At 31.4% G+C, this 22,622-nt stretch overlaps 1 protein-coding gene across 1 annotated transcript in view; it reads left to right on the top strand.

Moving 5' to 3' along the window:
• Nucleotides 1–3,538: 3,538 nt before the first annotated feature.
• LOC149902721 (uncharacterized) overlaps nt 3,539–22,622 on the top strand; it is a 39,087-nt gene continuing 20,003 nt past the window's right edge. The window contains exons 1-2 of the mRNA XM_090109650.1: nt 3,539–3,640; nt 14,153–14,435. Of these exons, the coding sequence (XP_089965776.1) occupies nt 14,238–14,435 (198 nt within the window). The 5' untranslated portion in view covers nt 3,539–3,640; nt 14,153–14,237. The remainder of the gene's footprint in view (nt 3,641–14,152; nt 14,436–22,622) is intronic.

Below are 22,622 nucleotides of genomic sequence, written 5' to 3'. Positions count from 1 at the left end.
ATTACATAATACGCAGTTAATTCCTACAAGAAAAGAAATAAAAATAATTTCATTTAATGAATGAAAACATACTAGAATTATTCCTATTATTATCAGATTAGGCATAATATGGAACAAAGGGCGATATTAAAATACTTCGAGGGCCCGCTATGAAAGGGCGGAGCATTTTTCTCGTCGCAAGTAATATAATTTCCAAAAAACCCGATTTAATTTGATTTTTGCCAACAAACAATCCTGTAAACGATATTGAAATGCTTTATGGAGTTCCCTTTGTACGTTTCAGGACATTGAAATTAGGTAAATCTGAAAATGTTTATTAAAGATACCGGCCATTTAATTAAAAATATTCATTACGTGGCTTAGTATTAGATAGGAATATTTGGTATATAACTAATTAAACGTAAAAATTTTTGTAGCTAAAATTAAGTATATTCTACGTTTATTTTTATTCCTATTTTGACAAGACGCAATCGTGGCATCTTTTTAAATAGATTTGATTAGATCTCAGAATCGGCCAATATCTATTTTTCAATCCTCGTGATAAGAGTAAGCTAGAATAACGTTTGCCGGGACAGCTAGTTCTTATATAATTTTACCTATTGAAGTGTGATTTTTGAAAATACTTTTAAAACAAAGACAATATTCTGTAAGTGCCTAGTCTAAAAAGATTATTGCTTATTTAAATCGTGATGTCTAACTGAGATAGCCATCATATTAAAAGGAAATAAAAACTAAGATTAAGGGAAAATCTTCGTAAGAAATCCTTTTTGCGCTCGGATCGCTAAGAATTAGGTATTCAGAATGAGATAAACCGCTTGAATTAAATGTTAATTATAGAAGCGTACATTCAAAAGCGCATACAATAAAAGGAAGATAAAATTAAATAGCTTTTAGAAACGAAAACTTTACAATGGATTTAAAGCGCGATTTATTCATAATATTATTTTAACCGACGTTTAAAACATTTTATAGGCCTGTGGATCGAGATGTTTGACAGACGGCACAATAGTTTAAATATTTTAAAGTAACACACACTACCTTAATATAATGTGAAATAATGAGTAAACGTGAATGATTGTAAGATTGTAACATATAAGTTCGTAGCCCTCACGATAAGTGAACTTAACTCTCGAAAAATATTTGTAGGTAATATTTACCTAACTACTTGGTATTTCCCTATCGCTACTAGTACCTAAATATTATCTTTTTTTTTCTGACTGTTTTGTGTATGCATCTATCACGGTACCGATTGTAAAGTTATCTTTGTATATCAAATCATGTTGTTGTTATACAAAAACAAAATTAAAAGCTACATGTATTACCCATACATGTAGCGCGAGCGCAGCCGCAGGCAAGGCTATTGTACATTGTACATTAAAATAAATTGCTTGCCCAGAAAATATAAAGAAACACATAAATGCTATTTAATAAAAAGAAAACATACACCGCATGGCATGCAAAAAAGCTGAACACGTTTCCCGCCCAACCCTTCTATATTCCATAAAATCAACAAATTAAGGAGGGTGGAATAATAATTTATCATAACATACTCATAGGTATATTAAAGCTAATATATAAAATAACATCGACACCGTCTTATCGGAAAACATAACTAAACATCCAAATACTATTTTAAAAAACATATTAATTCATTTGGTGATGCTGAAAAACGGTTTTCGCCAAACCCTTCACATTCCATAGAATCGAAACATGAAGAATATACTAGAACAGACGTGAACATTCTAGAAGAGGCAAATAGACCTAATTAAACGCAACGAGCCACCAATTAAACGGGTATTAGCTTAAACGTGCAAGTGGTTCGCAGAAATAATTTCGCATTTCCATTTGTTGCAACGGAGAAGAGGAAAATTGAATTTTAATCGTTGTTCATAAATAAATTAAATTTATCTTCCTGATTGTTATTGCGTTTTAAAATATTCACATATTGTGAAATGGGCTGAATTTTTCGGTTGCGTCATTTTGTACTTATATTAATGTAAATAATATTAAAGACATTTATATACATTATACAATAATTATTTTGTACATGTAAAAAGGGAATCGAATCGGTATCAAAATGTGTAATTTTATTACAAGGATTGTTGAAAAAAAACCTATAACGATAGACATAAAATTGCTACCACTAATATGTAAATATAATAAAATTGCTTGAGAACTCTATAAATATTTAATGCTTAACGCTAATATTTATTTCATAACTAGATTTTCGCCCGCGGCTTCGCCCGCGTTTGCAAAGGAAAACCCGCATAGTTCCCGTTCCTGTGGGATTTCCGGGATAAAACCTATCCTATGTGTTAATCCAAGTTACCCTCTATATGTGTGCTAAATTTCATTGTAATCGCTTCAGTAGTTTTTACGTGAAAGAGTAACAAACATCCATACATCCATATATCCATACATCCATACATCCAAACAAACTTTCGCCTTTATAATAGTATTAAGATTAAGATTAAGATTCTAACATAGCATTACCTGTTTAAAATATCATTAAGCGCTCTATGTTTAGACTGTAGAGCGAAGATCAAACTTTTCACGTGTTTTCTCTACATAATATATTATATTATAGTAGCCCACAAGTACATAGAGTGTAATATTAAGTTTCTATATTAAGCAGCTCAGTTTACGAAATACAAGTTATTTGATAAACAAGTTATTTTTCAGAAATTATTTACATTTTTTTCACTAAAAATTCACCTTAAGTTCATCATTGAATAAAATAAAAAGTATTTGAAATTGACACGTGGGTGTTCTACTCTTGCATTTGAAATGCATCCCTTGATCGTTAAATATAAAAAACAGCATAGGGATTTTTTTATATAACGAAACATAGTGCGTGGATACAAACGTCGTCAAAACACTGCTAAAAGTTTTTATGAGTTGATTTTTAACAGAAATAAACTTTATGGACATTCATCTTTTTTCATTTCAAATTTAATTCCAATCAGTAATGTGTTTACGTTGTGAAGCGCATCAGACAGACATTCTTTTGCATTTACAGTATTAGAATAAAATATAGGCAATCTTTTATAAACTATTAAAAACTAACTTTAATTAATTACCTACCGCCACTACCGCTAAAGTAGAGACAATATAAAACAACAAATTTTAATTTTTCAAGCACTTTATTGAAAAGGCTATTGGATTATTAATTTAAGCCTTCATTAATAGACAGAAACGAAGATTTATTGAATATATTTTCCATTAACCTGCTTTTAATTATTAAGGCTCCAGTTTATTATAACTTCGCTTATATAATTACAATTTCGAACCTACATACTAATAAAGCAAATATACCGCAAAATAAACAAAAAGTTTATCAAACAATTATTTCAGTCCAGGAGGTATCACGGCTTCGTAGCACGTGTGAAACAGAGATAAACCTCTCATTAGCGCCGCGTTTTCTAAACCTTGTCATCAGTACATTAATTAGCACTTTATATTGTGCACATAAATTCAACCCTTAAAATATATACTGCTCCTGCTCCCGTACAATTTGGTTCAGTCTCTTTCCAAACGCTGTAGAGGGCGGACGTCTGTGTAGTAGATCGTAGCCAGGACATTTCTAACGTAGTGATTGTGTAGTGTGTGCGTAACTTCGGATTATATACTTTTATTTCTTGTAAGTATCATTACTGAACGAAATTAAAGTTAATTATATGGTAGTAATTTAATTTCTTGTTAGTTGTTGAAAGTTCGAGGTAATTAATGATAAAGTTTTTCAAATGTTATTAAACTATAATTTTTGTTGTGATTTAATTAGTTTTATTAGTAGCAGTTATAATTATTTGGGTTGTTTAAGTTAGTTGGTTGTACCTAGATAACTAATGAGATTTTATAATTATTTAAGTTTTATAATTTATATCTGTTACGCGTAAATTAAGGAGGTGCATCAATAAAATTATTGGTATAGCTTTACATTTAAATATATCAGCGAATATTTTATTCAAATCTGAAATTAGTAAGCTTCAACCACTACTAGTATAGTTAATATTAAATAAATACAGATACATTTACCGTACTGTAAACTTGTATTTAGGAATGTTTATGATTTATTGAACCGTGTAAATTATCGTAGGTTTATATTCACAGAGTAAATACGTTTTTATTATATTAGAGAACTCTATATTTATGTGAGCTCTATATTATGTAATAAATCAATATTCTTAACAAATTATTTCTACAGAATCTGAAATATTTTCTTCTTATAATATTAATAATAATAAGTTGCAAAGAGATAATATCCTTTCCTACTAATATTATAAATGCGAAAGTTTGTGAGGATGGATGTATGTGTATGTGCATGTATGTATGGTTGTTACTCTTTCACGCAAATACTACAGAACCGATTACAATGAAATTAAGCACACATATAGGTTTTATCCCGGAAATCTCATGGGAACGGGAACTATGCGGGTTTTTCTTTGAAAACGCGGGCAAAGCCGCGGGTCAAAAGCTAGTTATTACATATTAAATTGAAAAAATATTTTTCAATTATTTTCAAGGAAGAGGTGTACCATTGTGTATTTTTTTGCGATACGCCATGACTTTTAAAATGTAAACTTATTGTATTAGTTTTCATGTGCGACTTTGTAATATGTATTTGATATTCTTGTTTACATCGACTAGCTGCTTGTCCCGTTTTCACTCGCGATGATCTGGGAAAACAAAAACAAATCCTTATAGGTACTCTGTAAGGATGTTATTTTTGGTAACTTTTTTAAATAGGTGTTGTAGTTTTTCAGTTTAAAACCGTAACAAGGTAACAAAGAATACAATTTCCTCTTTGATTCTTGTGATTTCGAACATGACGATTGATTTAATAATCAATCGTCATGTAAAGAAACATGACAACTTACCTCTAATTAAGGATTTGTAATGGTAGTAGGTAGTATAGTATTACAGTACTACATCATCTAATACAGAATACCGTCAAGTTAGCTAACATTATAATGAAAATTAAATATAGCCTACTTATGCCTCGGGAATAATGTACCTACATTTTTTGGTGAAAGAAATTTTGGCAACTAGGCGGAAGAGGCTTTTGATTTTAAAATTAATATTTAAACTAAAGATGACATCTGAGGCTTAATAATATCATTTTCCTGATTATTTCTTAATACAGTGAAACTTGGTTAAGTGGGACCTAGATAAGTGAGAAACCTCCATAACTGGAACTCATGCTGAGGTCCCAACACTTTGGCACTGAATTACCTCTGTTAGTGGGACGAGGTAAACCTCTATATCTGGGATTGGTTCTTTCGATTTATCATCATAGTTACCTCTATAACTGAGACAGCAAGTAAATTTTATATGCATAAACCTCTGTAACTGAGATAACATTGTTTGTTTACTCATTCTTATTCAACCCACAAATTCCACACATAATTCCAAGTACGTAAGTACAAATTTTGAGCTTCAATTACCTTCAGTTTTAGTTTCGCTTTACTATCATACAGATGTTTATTTGAAAAATGAATGGAACCCTCTGTAAATGAGACATATATTTATTTATACCTGTATATCTGAGACACTGGGTAAGTGGAATACCTCTATAAGTGAAACGACATTGCAGGTCCCTTGATGTCTCACTTAACCAGGTTTCACTGTAATATAATAGAATGAGACTGAAATATAAAACATTTACTATCTTCTTATAGATTTATACCTACTTCACTTTTTTTTCACTTTTTTCTTTTAATCAATAACATATCCAAACTTACGGAAACAGACTTACAATAACAGAATACCTATAAAATAATCAACTGTATTTTTATTCAGTAGTAATTTAATATTTAGTAAACAGAATATTGTATTTCATGATGAATATATAAATTCGCAAAGTTTTCAGCACGTTTTAAGGTTTCCTGTTACGTTTGATGTTTGTATTTTATTTTTTATTTCGTATTATCCTGAATAAATATCAAAAGTTGTCTAGACAGTAATATTGACCTTAGCTAAGAAGGCCAGAGCTTTAAGGCTTAAAAACTTAATAAGTTTTAATTAATATTATTATGAAATGAATTAGCATTTAAAATATATATATGAAAATCCATATTCACAGTTTTTAAGTTATTATTTTTGAACTCATTAAAAATAATTAATCTTACAAATTTCGTTAAATATGCGTTCATTTCAAATATTTTTTTTAAGTTAAGTAATTATTTTGCAATAAATGATCCATGGTTTGTCCTTTTCAGAAAAATAAATTTTGTCTTTCTTTTGTGACCATTCACATTTAACTACCTGCCCAAATAACCACAACCCAAACTTGATAGTCGCTGGTCGTTCTTATCTGTATAGGAGACATATACAGAGAAACTTTCAACTTTTATAAAATAACGAAGGTCTGGCCGTCGTGGGCTCTTGCTCTAAAATGATGACAACGAACGAAATTTGACCTTTGACACCCAAATGCAAAATAGCTTTTACTTCCTTAAAGTCCTTCATATAAAATGAAAATGTTTATTTAAAGGAAAATTCCCAAAGTAGAGTCATTCCATGTACCCGGACAAAGCGGTTCGGATCGTCATTCTTTATTCGAACCGCTAGGGACTGGAACATGCTTCCTGAATCTGTGTTCCCCGATGAGTACAATATGGAGGTCTTCAAGAGGAGAGTGAACAGGTACATTCTAGGCAGCGCGCTCCATCTTAGGCCACATCTCAGCTTACCATCAGGCGAGATCGTGGCCAAGCGCTCCCCTATTGTACTGTAAAAAAAAAAATGTTTTAAGTCTTATTCTGATCTATGAGTATACCTCTAAGAGACTTTAAACATAAATTGAAATTGAAAAAAATGTTAAGAATTTAGTATTCACGGAAAACAATATTATGTTCCATAGAATTCATATAATATGTATATGAGAATAAAACATAGTTATAGCACTCATATTTTATATGTACGTCTTTCTTATACATTAGATTCCAAGAAAATTGATCAGGGCTGTCCCAAGCGTGAAAAAAGTTTATAAGAACGAATGTGATTCGGAAAATAGTGTGGAAATCCATTTTGTACGTCCCTTGAGGATATTTCACGTGCTGTTGGTTTCTTTTTATATCAAAACTTGTATATATCTGTCAAGTAATATCATTCAAATTCAGAATATAGGTATCGTATTGTATTAGCCTTTCGTGTACCAATGCTGAACAAAGGCCCTTTCAAGTCACTTCCATGAATCGCGGTCTTGGCCTAATGAAAACCAGTCACTTTTAAATGGGTCAAGTTAATCTCGCCATCTCTTCTTCGGCCTGCCGCGACGTCTTCTATCAGTTCCTGGGCTCCACAAAGTTGTTATCTTGGCCCACAGTTCGTCCGGCATGCGACTTATATGACTAATGTGCCCTGTAAAATACAATTATTATTTTCCTAAATGCATACAAGGCCTCGCTCATAAAAGGATTTAATACCAACTGTCTCTACGTCTATTAGTTTGATCTTGTATTTTAAACTTGTTGCTAATTGTTGCTACTCCTGGAATATATACGTTGACACAACGAATGACTGGATTGTGAGCTATCCTAATATATATAAATCTCGTGTCACAATGTTTGTCCTCAATGGACTCCTAAACCACATAACCGATTATAATAAAATTCGCACTCCATGTGCAGTTCGATCCAACTTGAGAGATATGATAGTTTAAACATGTAGGTACCACGGGCAAAGCCGGGGCGGACCGCTAGTTTAATATAAGAATAAGATAAAAATCATTTTATTAGGTTCACCACATAAAAAAGATTAATCAATACCTACAGAAGATAAACGACATAATAGACAGTCTCTACTCGATTTCGCTTTTATTTCTAAAATTAAAACAATTTAGTTTTGAACAACGCACTTGAAGACAATACCCATTTTACTTATTTTATTTCAAGAGCTCGGAAACCGGCTGTGAGAGATAGCTAGGTAAACAGAATTTTCGCAACTCTGAGCTCAGGACAAAGGATGTTGAATTTGCACTTTTTTATGTACAACAAATCCCTATTTTTTTCACTGTTTAAAAAAATATAAATATTTTTTGAATTCTAAAGCATACTTTAGGAATCGTTTAATATAAAGATTTTTTGTACCTGTGTTTGAAATTTAATTCAATGGAAATTAACACTATGTACTAAAATTGTGAGTGTTTAAAATGTCTGCATATCGCGCATGAAAAGATATCCGATGGACAGGTAGACAGCAAAGCCTTAGAAAAGGATTCCTTTGATCTTAACACAAACTTCGTCTGACTATTGATTTCAGGGTTTTAGAGATCTGAAATGTACCTAAGTATTTATTTTATGAACTATTACGCCTACTTGCTTGACTATAGATAAAAAACTAGATTTAATATAAACAACATCCAATTAAAATATGTATCTAAATAGAGGATAACGGAAATCTTGGCGCAGTTTTAGTTTTGTAATAATATTGTATTCTAACTAGAATGTATAAAAGATAATATATTGAGAAAGAAAGAAAACTTTTATTAAATGGTACATGGTACATACTAAATTTAAACCTATTGTTGAAAGTTAAACTTAATCCCATGTTAAAGTGTGGCGTTATCGTTAAAGAATAACACAGAAGTTGTAAATCAACTTCTGTGTTATTCTTTTTAGCATATTTTGTCGGTTAATACGAGAAATAATGAATGAAAAATGTGTCAAATACGCTAACAGGGAGATTATCAGCATATGGGAAAACTCTCCCTTATTGTTCTACAAAATAAATAAAATAATTAATTAATTCTACGAAATGCTAGCAAAGCCTTACTGAAAGGTTTCGCTAATACGCACGTTATTCGAATGAACCTTTGTTCCGAACCAAGCTCCGAATTACATTGAAATTAAACCGCGCTTCCAAATTTGCATTTTTATAATTAAATGCTAATTTTCTAGACATTTTGTACCTACTAAGTTTTGTCGGATATTCTTAAGTGAAGTTCAAATCGTGCATTTACACGCCTCATAACGTAAAGCTTTTATCGTGTAGGTATAGTAAAATTTCTGACCTTAATATCTATACTAATATTATAAAGCTGAAGAGTTTGTTCGTTTGTTTGAACGCGCTTATCTCAGGAACTACTGGTCCGATCCGATTTGAAAAATTATTTCAGTATTAGATAGCCCATTTATCGAAGAAGGCTTTAAGGCTTTTCTTGTCTTTTGACGATTTTTTCATTTATTCACTGTATAATGTTTTGTTGCCTACAGTTTGCATCACAAATTCAAATAAATAGGTAAGTAAATACAATATAATAGGCTCGTTTTCGAAGCGATTAGTAATTGCATATTGTCTAATCGATATCCAAACCTACTACTAGTCCTAGTTTATAGTCATGACCAGCTATAATTTATGCCTACCTCAGTAATTATTAACGTAGAATAATGATATATCTATATTGCTTTTAAACTTACATTTACTCTTCTTTTACTGACACTTTTCAATAGCGTGCGTTCAAAAATCCAAAAGTGAATTTCGAAGTAACAAATTTAGCGCGAACCTGAACGCCAATACACAATAATTCTAAACGGAAACGTGTAATCGTCAAAAACTCCACATTTCCAGCGAAAATTGGATTTCATTTAGCGCAGTCTTTTCGTAACGAATGTGCAATATTTTGGTTATGAAATGTTTTGGAAAATTCTGAAATGGCGGCTATAAAAGTTCACGAGTCATGCAGTGTTGGTAGTTTACTAGTTGTTACTAGTTCTGTATTATGTTTTGCAGCTTTGTTTTATGTTAAAAACGTTTATTTTATTGCGGTTGACTTTTAATTTTTTCCATTTTAATATTTTTAAATGAGCTTATATTATGACTCCGGCTACGCTTCTACCGCAGATTTATTATTTCAATTAATTGTGGTATTGTGGAAGTAATACCAACATATTTTGAGGCATAATGCAATTACTATATTAAATTTATTTCACACATAATTATATTTTGTGTTAACATTATTTATGAATGAAAATAACAACCATTAATCATTATTTTTTTTTGTTAAGCTGATAAATTAGGTTCTATCACTTTAGTAATTATCTTCTATACTTATTAAACTAACCAAACATTAATACACGTAGGTATCACATGCGCAAAATATACACACACGAGTCACGACTCATGACGCAGCGCGAACCAGAAATCCCTTCGCACTCCACAAACTCCTATTCGTGTGTCGAAAACAATAACTTACTGAAAACGTGGCCCGAAATTTGTATAACCGGTCCGTCTTCAATGTCGACTGGAGGCTGGAAACAATTGAACATCGCCGGCTTACGAACAATAATTATTCTGAGAAATGTTTGAAACGATTCCGAAAACAAAAGGGCTTCTTTCGACTGGAATTATAATTTTCATTGGCGATGTTAACAGGCTATTGTTGTGAATGATTTATGAATAGTTGAGGGGATGTTAGTTATCTACGCGTTTCTATGAGTATAGAATAATTGTAGTGTAGGCGTGTAGCTATGTTTCAGTAATCTGTAAATGTTAGCGTTCAGTTTATAGTGGAAATGTAATTTGTGAATGTGATAAAAAATAGTGTTTTAATTTACGTAAATACTTATATGGCTACATAACGATGAATAAAGCTAAATCTATAAGTGTGGTAATGTAGTTAAACGGCTTTTTAGAATACTGTGGAAAATATAATCAACATCCCATTGGCAGTTTTTTAATGTGTCATATTCAGACAAAAAGACAATTAAATAATATCTTATACTCTACCTAACGTAATTTCACCGAAATAATCCCAGAAAATTCTATGTTCCATTCTCGATCTTAAAATTTAGTTTCACCTCAAATTATTATTAATCATCATCATTTTAATGTGCTTTTCAGTGAGGATAATAATTATGAGAAAGTGCGCAATTTATAAGAATCATTAGAGCAGAATTGTAAGCGACTTTGCGGATTTCATCTATTACGGACGATTAAGGCCATTTATTTTATTGCAATACTAAATGTTTATTTATTTAAGAGAGACTCATAACGAGCATTTATTTCTCTCTAACGAATTAGAAGTGTCATTGGTTACAGAATTTAAACTTATCAGTATTTTTATTTTTATTGTGTAAAGTTACCTTGTTGTATAATGATTTTAATTTTACAAATTATAAGAAAAAAATACATATCACAAAAGCAGGAGAATTCAAATGTCGGTTACGCATATTTAAATTCAAACAAACTATCAATACGATCTAACCAAACCAATACAATCGGCCAATAAAGTTGTGTATAAATTAAAACCGCATTAACCGCTACCATAGCCACAGATAATTACCAAAATAATAACAAACTGATTGTGTTTACAATACAATATGATGGTTGTTTTAATCTGTCTAGTGCCTAAAAAAAATATTAAATTGATTACATAAAAAAAATTAAGTAAGAAAAAAAGCAAATTTCCTAAGTTTTGTTACTGGCCATTTAAATTAGCTCTAATAGAAAAAAAAATATTTTTTCAATCAATTGTGTTCCATTTTTAAATCCGCGGCGCGGCGGCGGGAAATGTATTTTTTATTACTTATCTCTTTCGTGTTGCTCTTTTTATGTGTCGTAAATTGTTTGTAAATATTAGTTTAATGTTTATAATTTGTTCAAAACTTTATCTTCTGCTTATTATTGTGTTGTGAGCATAGTTATTTATTGGAAATAAATAATTGCCTTGGAGATGTTCAATTGTTAAACCATTTATGTAGGTACGTAAGTAACTCGTTAATAATTATTCCAAGTAGGTAAATCATTCAAAGAATGCTTTCTTTAAAATTAAAAGAAAGCTTTTAAAAATGCAAAACCGAATAAGTACACGTCCCTTCAATTATTTTATTGTCCTAATATTATTTAGTTCCCATGATTTTATTTTTTTAATGAAATTGGGTTCAATTTTTAAATTTTGCATGCACTACAGATTAATTCCATATTAAATACAATATGGATATATTCCTGTTAGGCAATAGTATATCTTATATTTTCTTTTATACATAATATTCTGACGCGTTGAGAACAATGTTAGTCAGTAAAAGGCCAACAATTCCTTCCCATCCAATTAGTTTTAACACAATATACTGATAAAACTGGGCCTGTTTTTGACAATGTTATTTCTGTGAGACTATTCAGTATTTTATCAAAGTATTATATTATAGTATCTTATTTATCAGATTATTCTAACATTTTGTATAGAGCAATGTAATGACGTAACACGATTAAACTAAAAGTATTTTCTTGTAATGTAGGTAGACAATGTTTAGGTCCTAAAATAAGTACAAAATATTATAATAGTATTTTTATCTATACACATTCGTTAATTGTGGAACAGAAAATAATGATTTGCGTATATTTATCAAAATGTTTATTAAATAATGCGAAATAAATCGAATTCAATCAAAATTTTCAGGGTCAATCTAATTATATTTTTCCGTAAGACGGATCAGTATTTATTAAGTAATTCAATATAATCCCTTTCTTCACGGTAATATAAAGCTAGCGAGCGAAAATCGACGTTATTCATCAAACATCGTCCTTAATCCATCAACTTGAGCCTACTTAGCCCGTCTCGTGTTAGGTGAGCCCTTAAAGCCTTAAGTGTGTCTGCGAAGATACGGAGTTTATATACTTTTAAGATTGTCTTAGAAATGTTCTCGATTTTTCCTCGAGATAGTAAATTTTGTGTAAAGCGACTGGGGAAGGAAAACGTTAAAGTTACCTTTACGCGATGAAGATTTTTTTTGAGCGTGCTCTTTTTTGTAGTGACGAAAGTTTAATGTGCTTTTCGTTGTATTTTGTTTTAAAACATTGAAAATATTATTATAAATGTAATACGGAACCCAGTATATGAAAGTCATCTGTTATTTATTATTTAGATGGTTTATTATAATTTAATGGTCTGAAACATTATATTATTTTTGTTATACAAGAATTGTATAGAATGTGGGTCCATATTCACGCAGGAACGGATCGACATAAATTTTATCGAGATAGTTTATGAGCCGGGAGTGAAATGGGCTATTTTTATAGCAGCAAATTCCGTGATTCTAGTGGTATGGGTATAAAATAAATACAAATAATAATAAAATTGTTCTACCCATACTTTTTATAAGAGATGTTCTATTCACAAAGTATCTTGCTCTACCAATTTAGAAAAAATCTCTTCTATATATTATAGAAATTATAAAAGTGAAAGTAATTATCTTCGTCACGCCTAAACCGTTAGACAGGTTCGCATAAAATTTTAGACATAGGATAGGTTTTGTCCCGGAAATCTCACGGGAAGTAGACCAATTGGTTTGCTTTTAACTGCGTAACTGATTTAAAAACGATTTAGGTAAATATATTAGAGGATAATTAGCAGCCAATTCATTAAATAACACATCTCAAAAGATCGTATAAAACCTTTATTAAGCTACATAATATTTTGATCATTACGCATTCCAATTAGAACGCAATAATAATGGATTTCAGGATAGTTTACTTATGGGGTTAAACAAGCCGCGAGGGATTTGATTCGAGTGTCTGATCATACCAACATTGTAGTTTGCGTTAAATTGGGTATACCCGACTCGATAGAAATTGTTCAATAAGATTTAAACCATATGCTTGTTAGAATAATTACCTAAGTGCTGATTAGGTTTGTGTGTGAAACTAGAACCAATATTGTTTGAAGAAATAAAGTTTTAAAGTTGTGTCTTTCGTTAAGAGTATTTTAACTGGTATATTCATTTATATTTTAATCTTATTTGAGAAATTTCTTATTTTCTTCTTTCTTATTACACAATTAAGTTTATATGCCAAATGTCCTTTAATTTAAGAGACAAGGTTAAAAATTTAGTCACGTATTTACTCCTTAATTAGTTTACTAAGTAAAATAAGATTTCTAAGTATTCGTTAGCAAATAAATGGCTACTTTTTCAGATTTCCATTTAAATGCTGAAATTAGAGTTACCTAATAACTAGTCGTTCTGCCCTATTATAACCGACAACAACACAACATAATAGAGAAGAATTTTTAATAATGAAGAAATTTCTTAATTTATCAAGAATAAACAAATAATTTTTAACTTTCCTATTGACAGTTTTTCAAAAATCATCAATTTTGATTTATTTATTGCGTCTTGTAACAATAGACTTCTTATACTCATCTTTTTTGTTACAGATAATGCAAAGCAAGAAGCGCCAACGAAAACGTCGAACGAAACGCAGCGCAATAAAATGAACATTGGCAATGTAACATAACCGACATGAAGGCGAAAATGGAATCGCTCATACGCCCCCCGGGCAAAGTTTCCAATAGAGATTTGCTAGTTGTGCTTCTGTTCTTGTGCCAGACGATAGTTTGTGACAGCCAGTGTCCGAAGTTCGCTGAGAAGCCCCTGGAGACGAGGGTGCAAGACGCCTCCATCGTCTTTAGGGCGGTGGTGGTGGAAACGCACTATCAGGTATGGATTATTGGTAACTAATTCTATCATGTAAGGCTTAGATGGTAATTTAGATCAATTAGAAAAAGAGGTGGTTATGAAATTTGATAGAATTTAAATGTTTATAAGTGCAAGAAAACTGACTAAAACCTAACTAATACATCAATGCACTGTGCACATGCCAATTTATTAAGGTTAGAACCCTTTTTGTATGAAATTTATATTTTGTATTGAAAAGTGAGTTAACACGAATGAAGTCACGTGCAAAAAGCTAGCTATGTAATATGAGGTATGCGTAAAACAATATACAGAAAATTACAAGTCATATTGTCGGTTGAGCTCCGGCTCACCTTGACAAAAGCAATAAAGAATTTTCCTTGAGTTTCACTCTTACTTATTTGTTAAAGATTGTCGCAGTTGGAGTTGGAACAAAGCAGGGATTTTTCGAATATCCACTTTCGTAGCTTTATTATCTCGAGAATAAAACAATTTTGCCTTTTCACTTCTAAGCCGCTCGTTTTGCATTGATAGGTTTTCGCGTCCGTGACGAGTCATTTTTCAAAAGCAATTAACTGTAATCCGACTCTTTCCAATTAAAATAAACGATTGTTTATATAAACAACGAGGAAAATCTCTGAAACTGTCAATAAAGCTATTATTTTACATTAATCTCGTGGGCAATTCGATGCAAATGCAATCAGGCTGCGTTCAAATCTGCATAAAATTATTTGCATTATGTGGCTTATTGTTGAGAGCGGCACGGGGCACATAAACACGATAATATTCAGTGTTATTTCGCTAAATAAATTGTTTACTGAAATAAATTCAAATTGCGGCCGTTCTTGGAATTATTTGATGTGAATGTAATTTAATAGCATTGCAGCATTCATAAAACTCTTTTAGAGCGAAATCTTTGAACATTTACAAAGAGTGCTTATGAATGATCAATTTTTACTGGGTTTTTGCTTTTCGATTTAATGTTCTTTAAGAACCTTTACTTGTTATACTTTAAAAATAAAATGGTTCATTGCATTATTTGTATTGTTATTTGCTTACGTTGTTTACTTACGTTTAGTATAATATACAATATTGTAGATCTGCGTACGTATCTTTTGGAGAATACATAAAGAATATATACTCTTTTTCTATATTTCGTATCAAACTAATAAATATCGCACGCAATAAGAGCAGCATAAATAAATCATTCCGAACATTCACGTAGTCAAGTATTATTAACGTCGTATAAAATAAAAATGAAACGTGTTTGAAATTTATAACGCATTTTATTTCAAAATACACTAAAGTCCTTGTCTTGTTTCAGTTTGAATTCAGTGAAGAATAATATAATATTTAAAGGTCTATGAATGTCAAATCCATAACGATAACACGTTACAAAGCGTCCAACTTAATTTGAAAGTAAAGTGATAAATGGACAATCACTTTTTGCATTTCATTTCACCGGAGCATATCGGGGTAATTTATAGGAGGGTTCAACTTTAACTTGAGAGTTTGGTGACGTCATACATTTTTATTTGATAGTAGTCACTTGACTTTGCCCGTATTGAACAATCTCCTTTATTTGCTCTATCTCTCTTTAAACTTTGCTATTCCTGTTGCATAAAAACGTATTCGTGCGTGAATGGGGATTATATAATTGTTAATTTGATCAAATAATTACTGATGCTTATGCGTAATGTGTTAAATAATTTATTTTACATCGTGTCTACTGTCTAGTCGTAACCCATTTTGTAATAAAATACAAATAATAATAAGAAAGTAAAGCATTGATAACTCAGAGGTTTGTTTGCACATTTGATAAATAAAAGCCAGAGCAAAATAAAATCACAAATAGTCTCTATAAGCTCTCATACTTTGACTCAATAAATAAAATAGCACTATGAACTCGACCCGAGCGTAAGTTCGAAAAATCTGAAATTTCAGTCGCCCAGAGAGGCTTAGGCGTATTTTATATGACATCCATTTTACACCCTTCAGATTTCAAGAAATGTTCATTTATTTTTGCTTTATGTCCGACTTTTACCGAGAATTATATTTTGTGCTTTTACTTAGAGTCATATTTGTACGAATAAATATTAAGTTCGAAGAGAGTATTGAATATTACGATATGTTAAAAATTTGTTTGAGATTATTATTTGGCTGGCTTGTTGCTAGTTAAACTTCTTTTTACTACTATAAAATCGTGTCTAATATATACATAATGTGCAAAGATACGCAAAATTAAACGTACGTAAAATTCTGTATTTATTCAGTAATAAGGTATATAAGTTATTTAAATTTGTAATGTTAAATGGTGTGGTACAATAAATCGTTAAATAAATCTTATATATAAAAATGAATCGCAAAATGTGTTGGTAAGCGCATAACTCGAGAACGGCTGAACCGATTTCGATAATTCTTTTTTTATTATATTCCTTGAAGTACGAGGATGGTTTTTATGTAGAGAAAACGTAAATATGTACCACGGGCGAAGCCGGGGCGGACCGCTAATCTTATATATAAAAAATGAATCGCAAAATGTGTTGGTAAGCGCATAGCTCGAGAACGGCTGAACCGATTTCGATAATTCTTTTTTTATCATATTCCTTGAAGTACGAGGATGGTTCTTATGTAGAGAAAACGTAAACATGTACCACGGGCGAAGCCGGGGCGGACCGCTAATAAATAATAAATAAGATTTATTATACAGCCACGATACTACCATTCGCAGATTTACATAAAAAGGATTTCCGAAAAAGCTCAAGTATCTAACCAAACAAATTACCACGCATAGCTGTCCTAACCAAACAATCAGCACCTACATGTCTATTTCTATAAAATACTGTTTATATTATACCGTAATATATAACTAAAGTCGAGTAGTATGAAAGGTTCTGATCCCTTCTCATTTTTTATGCGAATTGTTTTGTATGTGTTCCTTACTTTCGTTTTGAAATATGGTTACTATTTGAAAAGGATTTCATTCTTGATAATTAATTAGGGATACGGAAACGGGTTGTAAAATTTGCGTTAGTTCTGAAAGTTTATCTGCCTATTTTTAGGAAGTTATACATTGGCTTTTTATCCTTTTAAACGCATTGTTTATAAAATAATTTTTAACCGTCTTCAAACAAACATTTGTCAAAATAGCTGCGTTATTCTTGAGCTACAAATATGATATTTTTAATTAGTTCTTTGCCTTGATTATCCCGGATTAACTAGAAGCAATAAATGAATATTGAATAATAATAACTCGTCTCTATGATAGAGAAAGAGAGCTTTAAATTTAAATCAAAAATGAAAGCTTTGTAATGCCCTGCACGTGCACCATTTCCATTTTGTATCCTAGTTGTACTTTTTTGTCCGATTGACGTAATTTTTCTGTGAAAAATTCTTGCATGACGTTTGCCATTTGGTTTGCAGTTAGCATAAATGTGTAGAAACGTACACAAACGTGTCTGTAAGGATATTATAAATCATGTTAGTTTATTATAGAGTATATTATTACACGAATATACTCGAAATATTTCTCATCAAATTCAATATTACGTAGCATGAACGTAGCAAAGCATCGCAGAGACCATTGATGTTTGAAAGGTAACTTCTGTTAGTTAAATTCACAGTTATATTATTCTCGACTTCCATCCCAGGTAACATAATACGTATAAAGTAATATTATAATATTATCACTGATATAATAAGACACTTTGTTAATGAAAACTTGTTGCGTCATTAAAAACGTTCATTATTAAGATTTCTCAGTAACATGTAAAATTGATGTATGTATATAATGTACGACATTATACACTTGCTGAAAGTTTAATATTACTAAAACGTGAAATTGAAAGCGATGAGTACGCACTTACATCACACTTTCAGATAAAATAATGAAAGGTAGCGAGTAACATTACTGTTCCTTTCCTGCTGGAAACTGTAGTTAGCAAAATTTATAATATAAAGCAAATAGCTGGTTCTTGCCAAGAACGCTCCTAATTTGTGGAATTGGCTGAACTGACAGTTGCTATCTAGGATAAGAGGTTAATTGTGTTAAGCCTTGAATAACCCGGGGCATAACGGGCTAAACGATCTTCGGCCATCGATGTTCGGCGTATTTTAAGTGAAGTGATTAAATCGTACGGTTATGTGAGAAACTGTGTGATGAAATATAAGCGCGCCGTGTGTTACATAATTGATACTCTGCAGTGTACAATGTGGGGAATAACTAGTTCACTTTCATGGCTCATTTCGTTCGTTAGCGTTTGACGTGTCTACGAGTATTGTTATTTGTTATATCGAGTGAGTAAATTTTTACGATTGCAATTTTAACTACTAGCATTTTCAATTTAACTAGATTAAACAAGATGTTACTATTTACTTGCGACTCGGTAAATAAAATTTTTCACGTTTCAATTTATTACTTTAGTAAAATAGCACTAGTACAAATATGTATTAAGATTTATAATACAAACGATAAGTATATTATACTTCCATTTAGTTACATTGTAACAATACATAATATCGATGTTGATATTGAAAATGTTCCTGCAAAATATAAAGACGTCAAGTGTCAAGTGTCGATGTCAAGTGTCAACACATTGTTTATTTAACACACACACCATGATTTTACTATTTCATTCGCATATGTCAGAATAATTAGGTATTCTTAATGAAGGTGTGGAATTGTGAACTTAATAGTAATTAATTAAGAGCTGATTTTTCAATCCTTGGTTAAAACTTATTCGTCGAATCCATAAATCCATATTAATATTATAAATGCGAAAGTAACTCTGTCTGTCTGTCTGTTACTCAATCACGCCTAAATATATGTTAATAATCACGCCTGTTGGCGAATCATATGCTACTCGTATTTTAAATAACTTACAAATAACTCAAGATACATTAGCGTCAAGTATTAAATCGAACAATATCCCAGATAAATCATTCTTTTTGAGTCCAACAGACACATTTGAAGTTGAAAACCTTATTTTACAATTACGCAATGAAAAATCACCTGGCATTGATGGCCTTAATAATTCAATAATTAAGCAGATTCGGGAAGAAATCTTATGTCCTTTAACGTCAATTTATAATCGAAGTCTATCACTCGGTATTTTCCCTAATAGCTGGAAGGTTGCTGCAGTTTGCCCAATTTATAAATCAGGAACTCGTGACAATCCCAATAACTATAGGCCGATATCACTGTTAGGCGTTTTTTCTAAAATTCTTGAGAAAATTGTTAACTCTCGACTTACCAAGTTTCTAGAGTCCAATAATCTTCTATCATCGCGTCAGTTCGGTTTCAGATGTCAAAAAAGTACGTCAGATGCTGTAAGCCTATTAACATCAATAGTATCTTCACATTTGGACAACAAAAACGCATGTCTCAGTGTTTTTCTAGACCTTGCGAAGGCCTTCGACACTATTTCTATCCCACTGCTGCTTAGAAAACTTCATGATAAGGGTGTTAGGGGTCATGCATTGCTATGGTTTGAAACTTATCTCAGAGGGAGACTTCAATGTGTAAAGATTGGAGAGAGTGTTAGTGCCACGAAAGAAGTTAATTACGGTGTTCCACAGGGCAGCATCCTGGGTCCGACTCTCTTCATTCTTTACATGGATGATATTCACAACCTCCCCCTTAGCGGTGCTGATATTCTTTGTTATGCGGATGATACTGCTATCACTCTTCACGGTGGCAGTTGGGATGAGGCAGTGTTAGCTGCAAGGCAGGGAATGATACAGGTAAATTCTTGGCTCGAACGTAACTTATTGACCCTGAATCTAGACAAGACGAATTTTATCTGCTTTCATAAGACTGCTGCGTCCGCCCCTTGCCTAATAGAATTAATTAATATATCTCCTGACGGCTGTGCACCTCAATATATTAAAAGAGTTGAAGTTACCAAGTATTTAGGAGTTTTGGTAGATCAAAATCTGAGTTTTAAGAATCACATAAATCTTCTGTCTGATCGCGTGCGTAAAATCATTTTTATTATGAAGCAACTCCGCCGATCTGCCGACGTCAAATTACTTAAAACTATATATTTCGCGCTATGTCAATCTCTAATTACTTACTGCATTGGTTCGTGGGGAGGTGCCGTTAAGTCAAACCTAATTCGTATTGAAAGGGCTCAACGAGCGGTACTTAAAACTATGCTGCAAAAACCTTTTAGATACCCTACCTTTAACCTTTATAAAGACGCTAGTGTTCTTACAGTCCGCCAACTTTTCATCCTTGATAAAATTATATCTACGCACAAATGGGTGATTACCTCTCCCAATTACAAGGATTATGTAAGAAAGCGTATTTACAGAATACCAAATGTTCGTGTTAATACTTCTTTTGCTAAGCGTTTCAATCCTTTTGCTGGTATATTTATTTATAATAAAATTTGCTCCAATTGTAACATTAAAAACTGTTCTCCGAAAAAAGCAAAGATCATCGTAACTAACTTCCTTAATTCTCTGAACTACGTATCAACAGAAAATCTTCTTGCATCTTTATTTTAATTCGTGTATAATCGGCACTTATATCATTTCATAATTATTATATTTATTGTTATATGTATATATATTTATTATGTATTATATTTATTTATTTATTATGTATATATATTTTATTTATTTCATAATATATTATATTAATTTTATTTTTTAGAAACTACCTTTAGTTTTTATTATCCTGTAGCATTAAAGTCATGGAATGCTTTTGTACGTGTTGTTATAGTTGATTATACCGAGGACACCTAATTTTTTGTATAATCGTCTCAGTGCCCACGATACAGGCTTGCCTAGTGTGGGTACTATTGGTAAACCTTTATTATAAACCTAGATAAAGCCAAATGTATGTAAAACGTGCAACATAAATACAATTGTAACTGTGTAAAACATATGTATGGTTTTTAAATAAATATATTTTTCATTTTTTTTTTTTTTTTTTTTTTTCACTACTGAACCAATTTTCATGAAATTTGGTATGGAGATATTTTGATACCCGAGAAAGGACATAGGCTACTTTTTATCCCGGGTAAATGACGCAATCCCGGAAATCCCACGGGAACGGGAACTATGCGGGTTTTTCTTTGACTGCGCGGGCGACGCCGCGGGCGGAAACCTAGTAATGTATAAAACTACCATTTTAAAAACGTATTTTAATTGCCCGTATTTGGCAGTTTACGTGACATTTTAATATTATCGTGTAACACTTTATAGGACGGATAAGTTTTATCCAAGCATTGAAAAATCGGCACGAAATGTAGTAAAAAAACAAATTTTCTGATAAAAACAGTGTTGAAGCAAACACTTATATCATATAGTATGCCCTAGTCAGACTTAATATAACAGAACTTATTTTGGGAATGAAATAAAGTTATTTTTATGAATGTCCTACAAAGTACGTAATAAACAACTTTCGCTATTTGCTAACAAATATACACAAAAAGTTTTCTTACACCCACAGTTAAATTACATATTTCTGACAAGACATATTCGATTCCATCAAGATATTGCATTGTCGTTTCCTTTCAATATTCTATATAAATAGTTAACGCTAAGAAAATTATATCCTCAAGGTTCAATATAAGAACTTGGGTTGCCGGAGGCAGCTTAATATTAAATGTGAGATGAGACCTTATATAAATATAACAACAGAACTGTCGCAACAAAACCTTACAACGCTATATAAAACTTATGGCGAGGATAAAAGGGCTATATTCCTGTGCACCTATATTACTTATTAATATTTTTTCCGCTTCTCTATTATATGAAGCATATGTATAGCCAGACTCTTAATAGAATAAAAGTTACTAAATGAACTTTGAATTAGCCGTACGTGAATGTCTTTGAGGCGAGATAGCGGAAAAAATTGTGATAAGTAAGTAAGATTAGTTTCTACTTCTCTTAGCTTGTACATTTTCGTTAGAGAAAATATCTGCTTCATTTGTAGCGGCGCAAATCTTATTATTTTCATTACCGATCTGGCCATTAAGATTGTGCTTTATATTCGTATTCTATCAAAAGAAAATAAACTTGCAATACCAATATTTTACGAATTAGGTACGACATTTTATACCATTATACGTTTTACAATAATTATGATTTTTACATTCTTAATGGGATAATAAATGGTAAAACCATACTTCAATAAAGGAAAGCATTTGATCTGACCTGTTTTCCTTTAAAATGATGACTTGAATTAATTTTGATTAAGGT

This window comes from Colias eurytheme, chromosome 14 (genome assembly GCF_061535395.1).
Source record: "Colias eurytheme isolate Ceu_HAF_F1 chromosome 14, ilColEury1 Martin Lab GWU primary, whole genome shotgun sequence".
NCBI lineage: Eukaryota > Metazoa > Arthropoda > Insecta > Lepidoptera > Pieridae > Colias > Colias eurytheme.
Note: the sequence above shows the minus strand (reverse complement) of the source record. Positions and strands in the feature narration are given on the sequence as shown.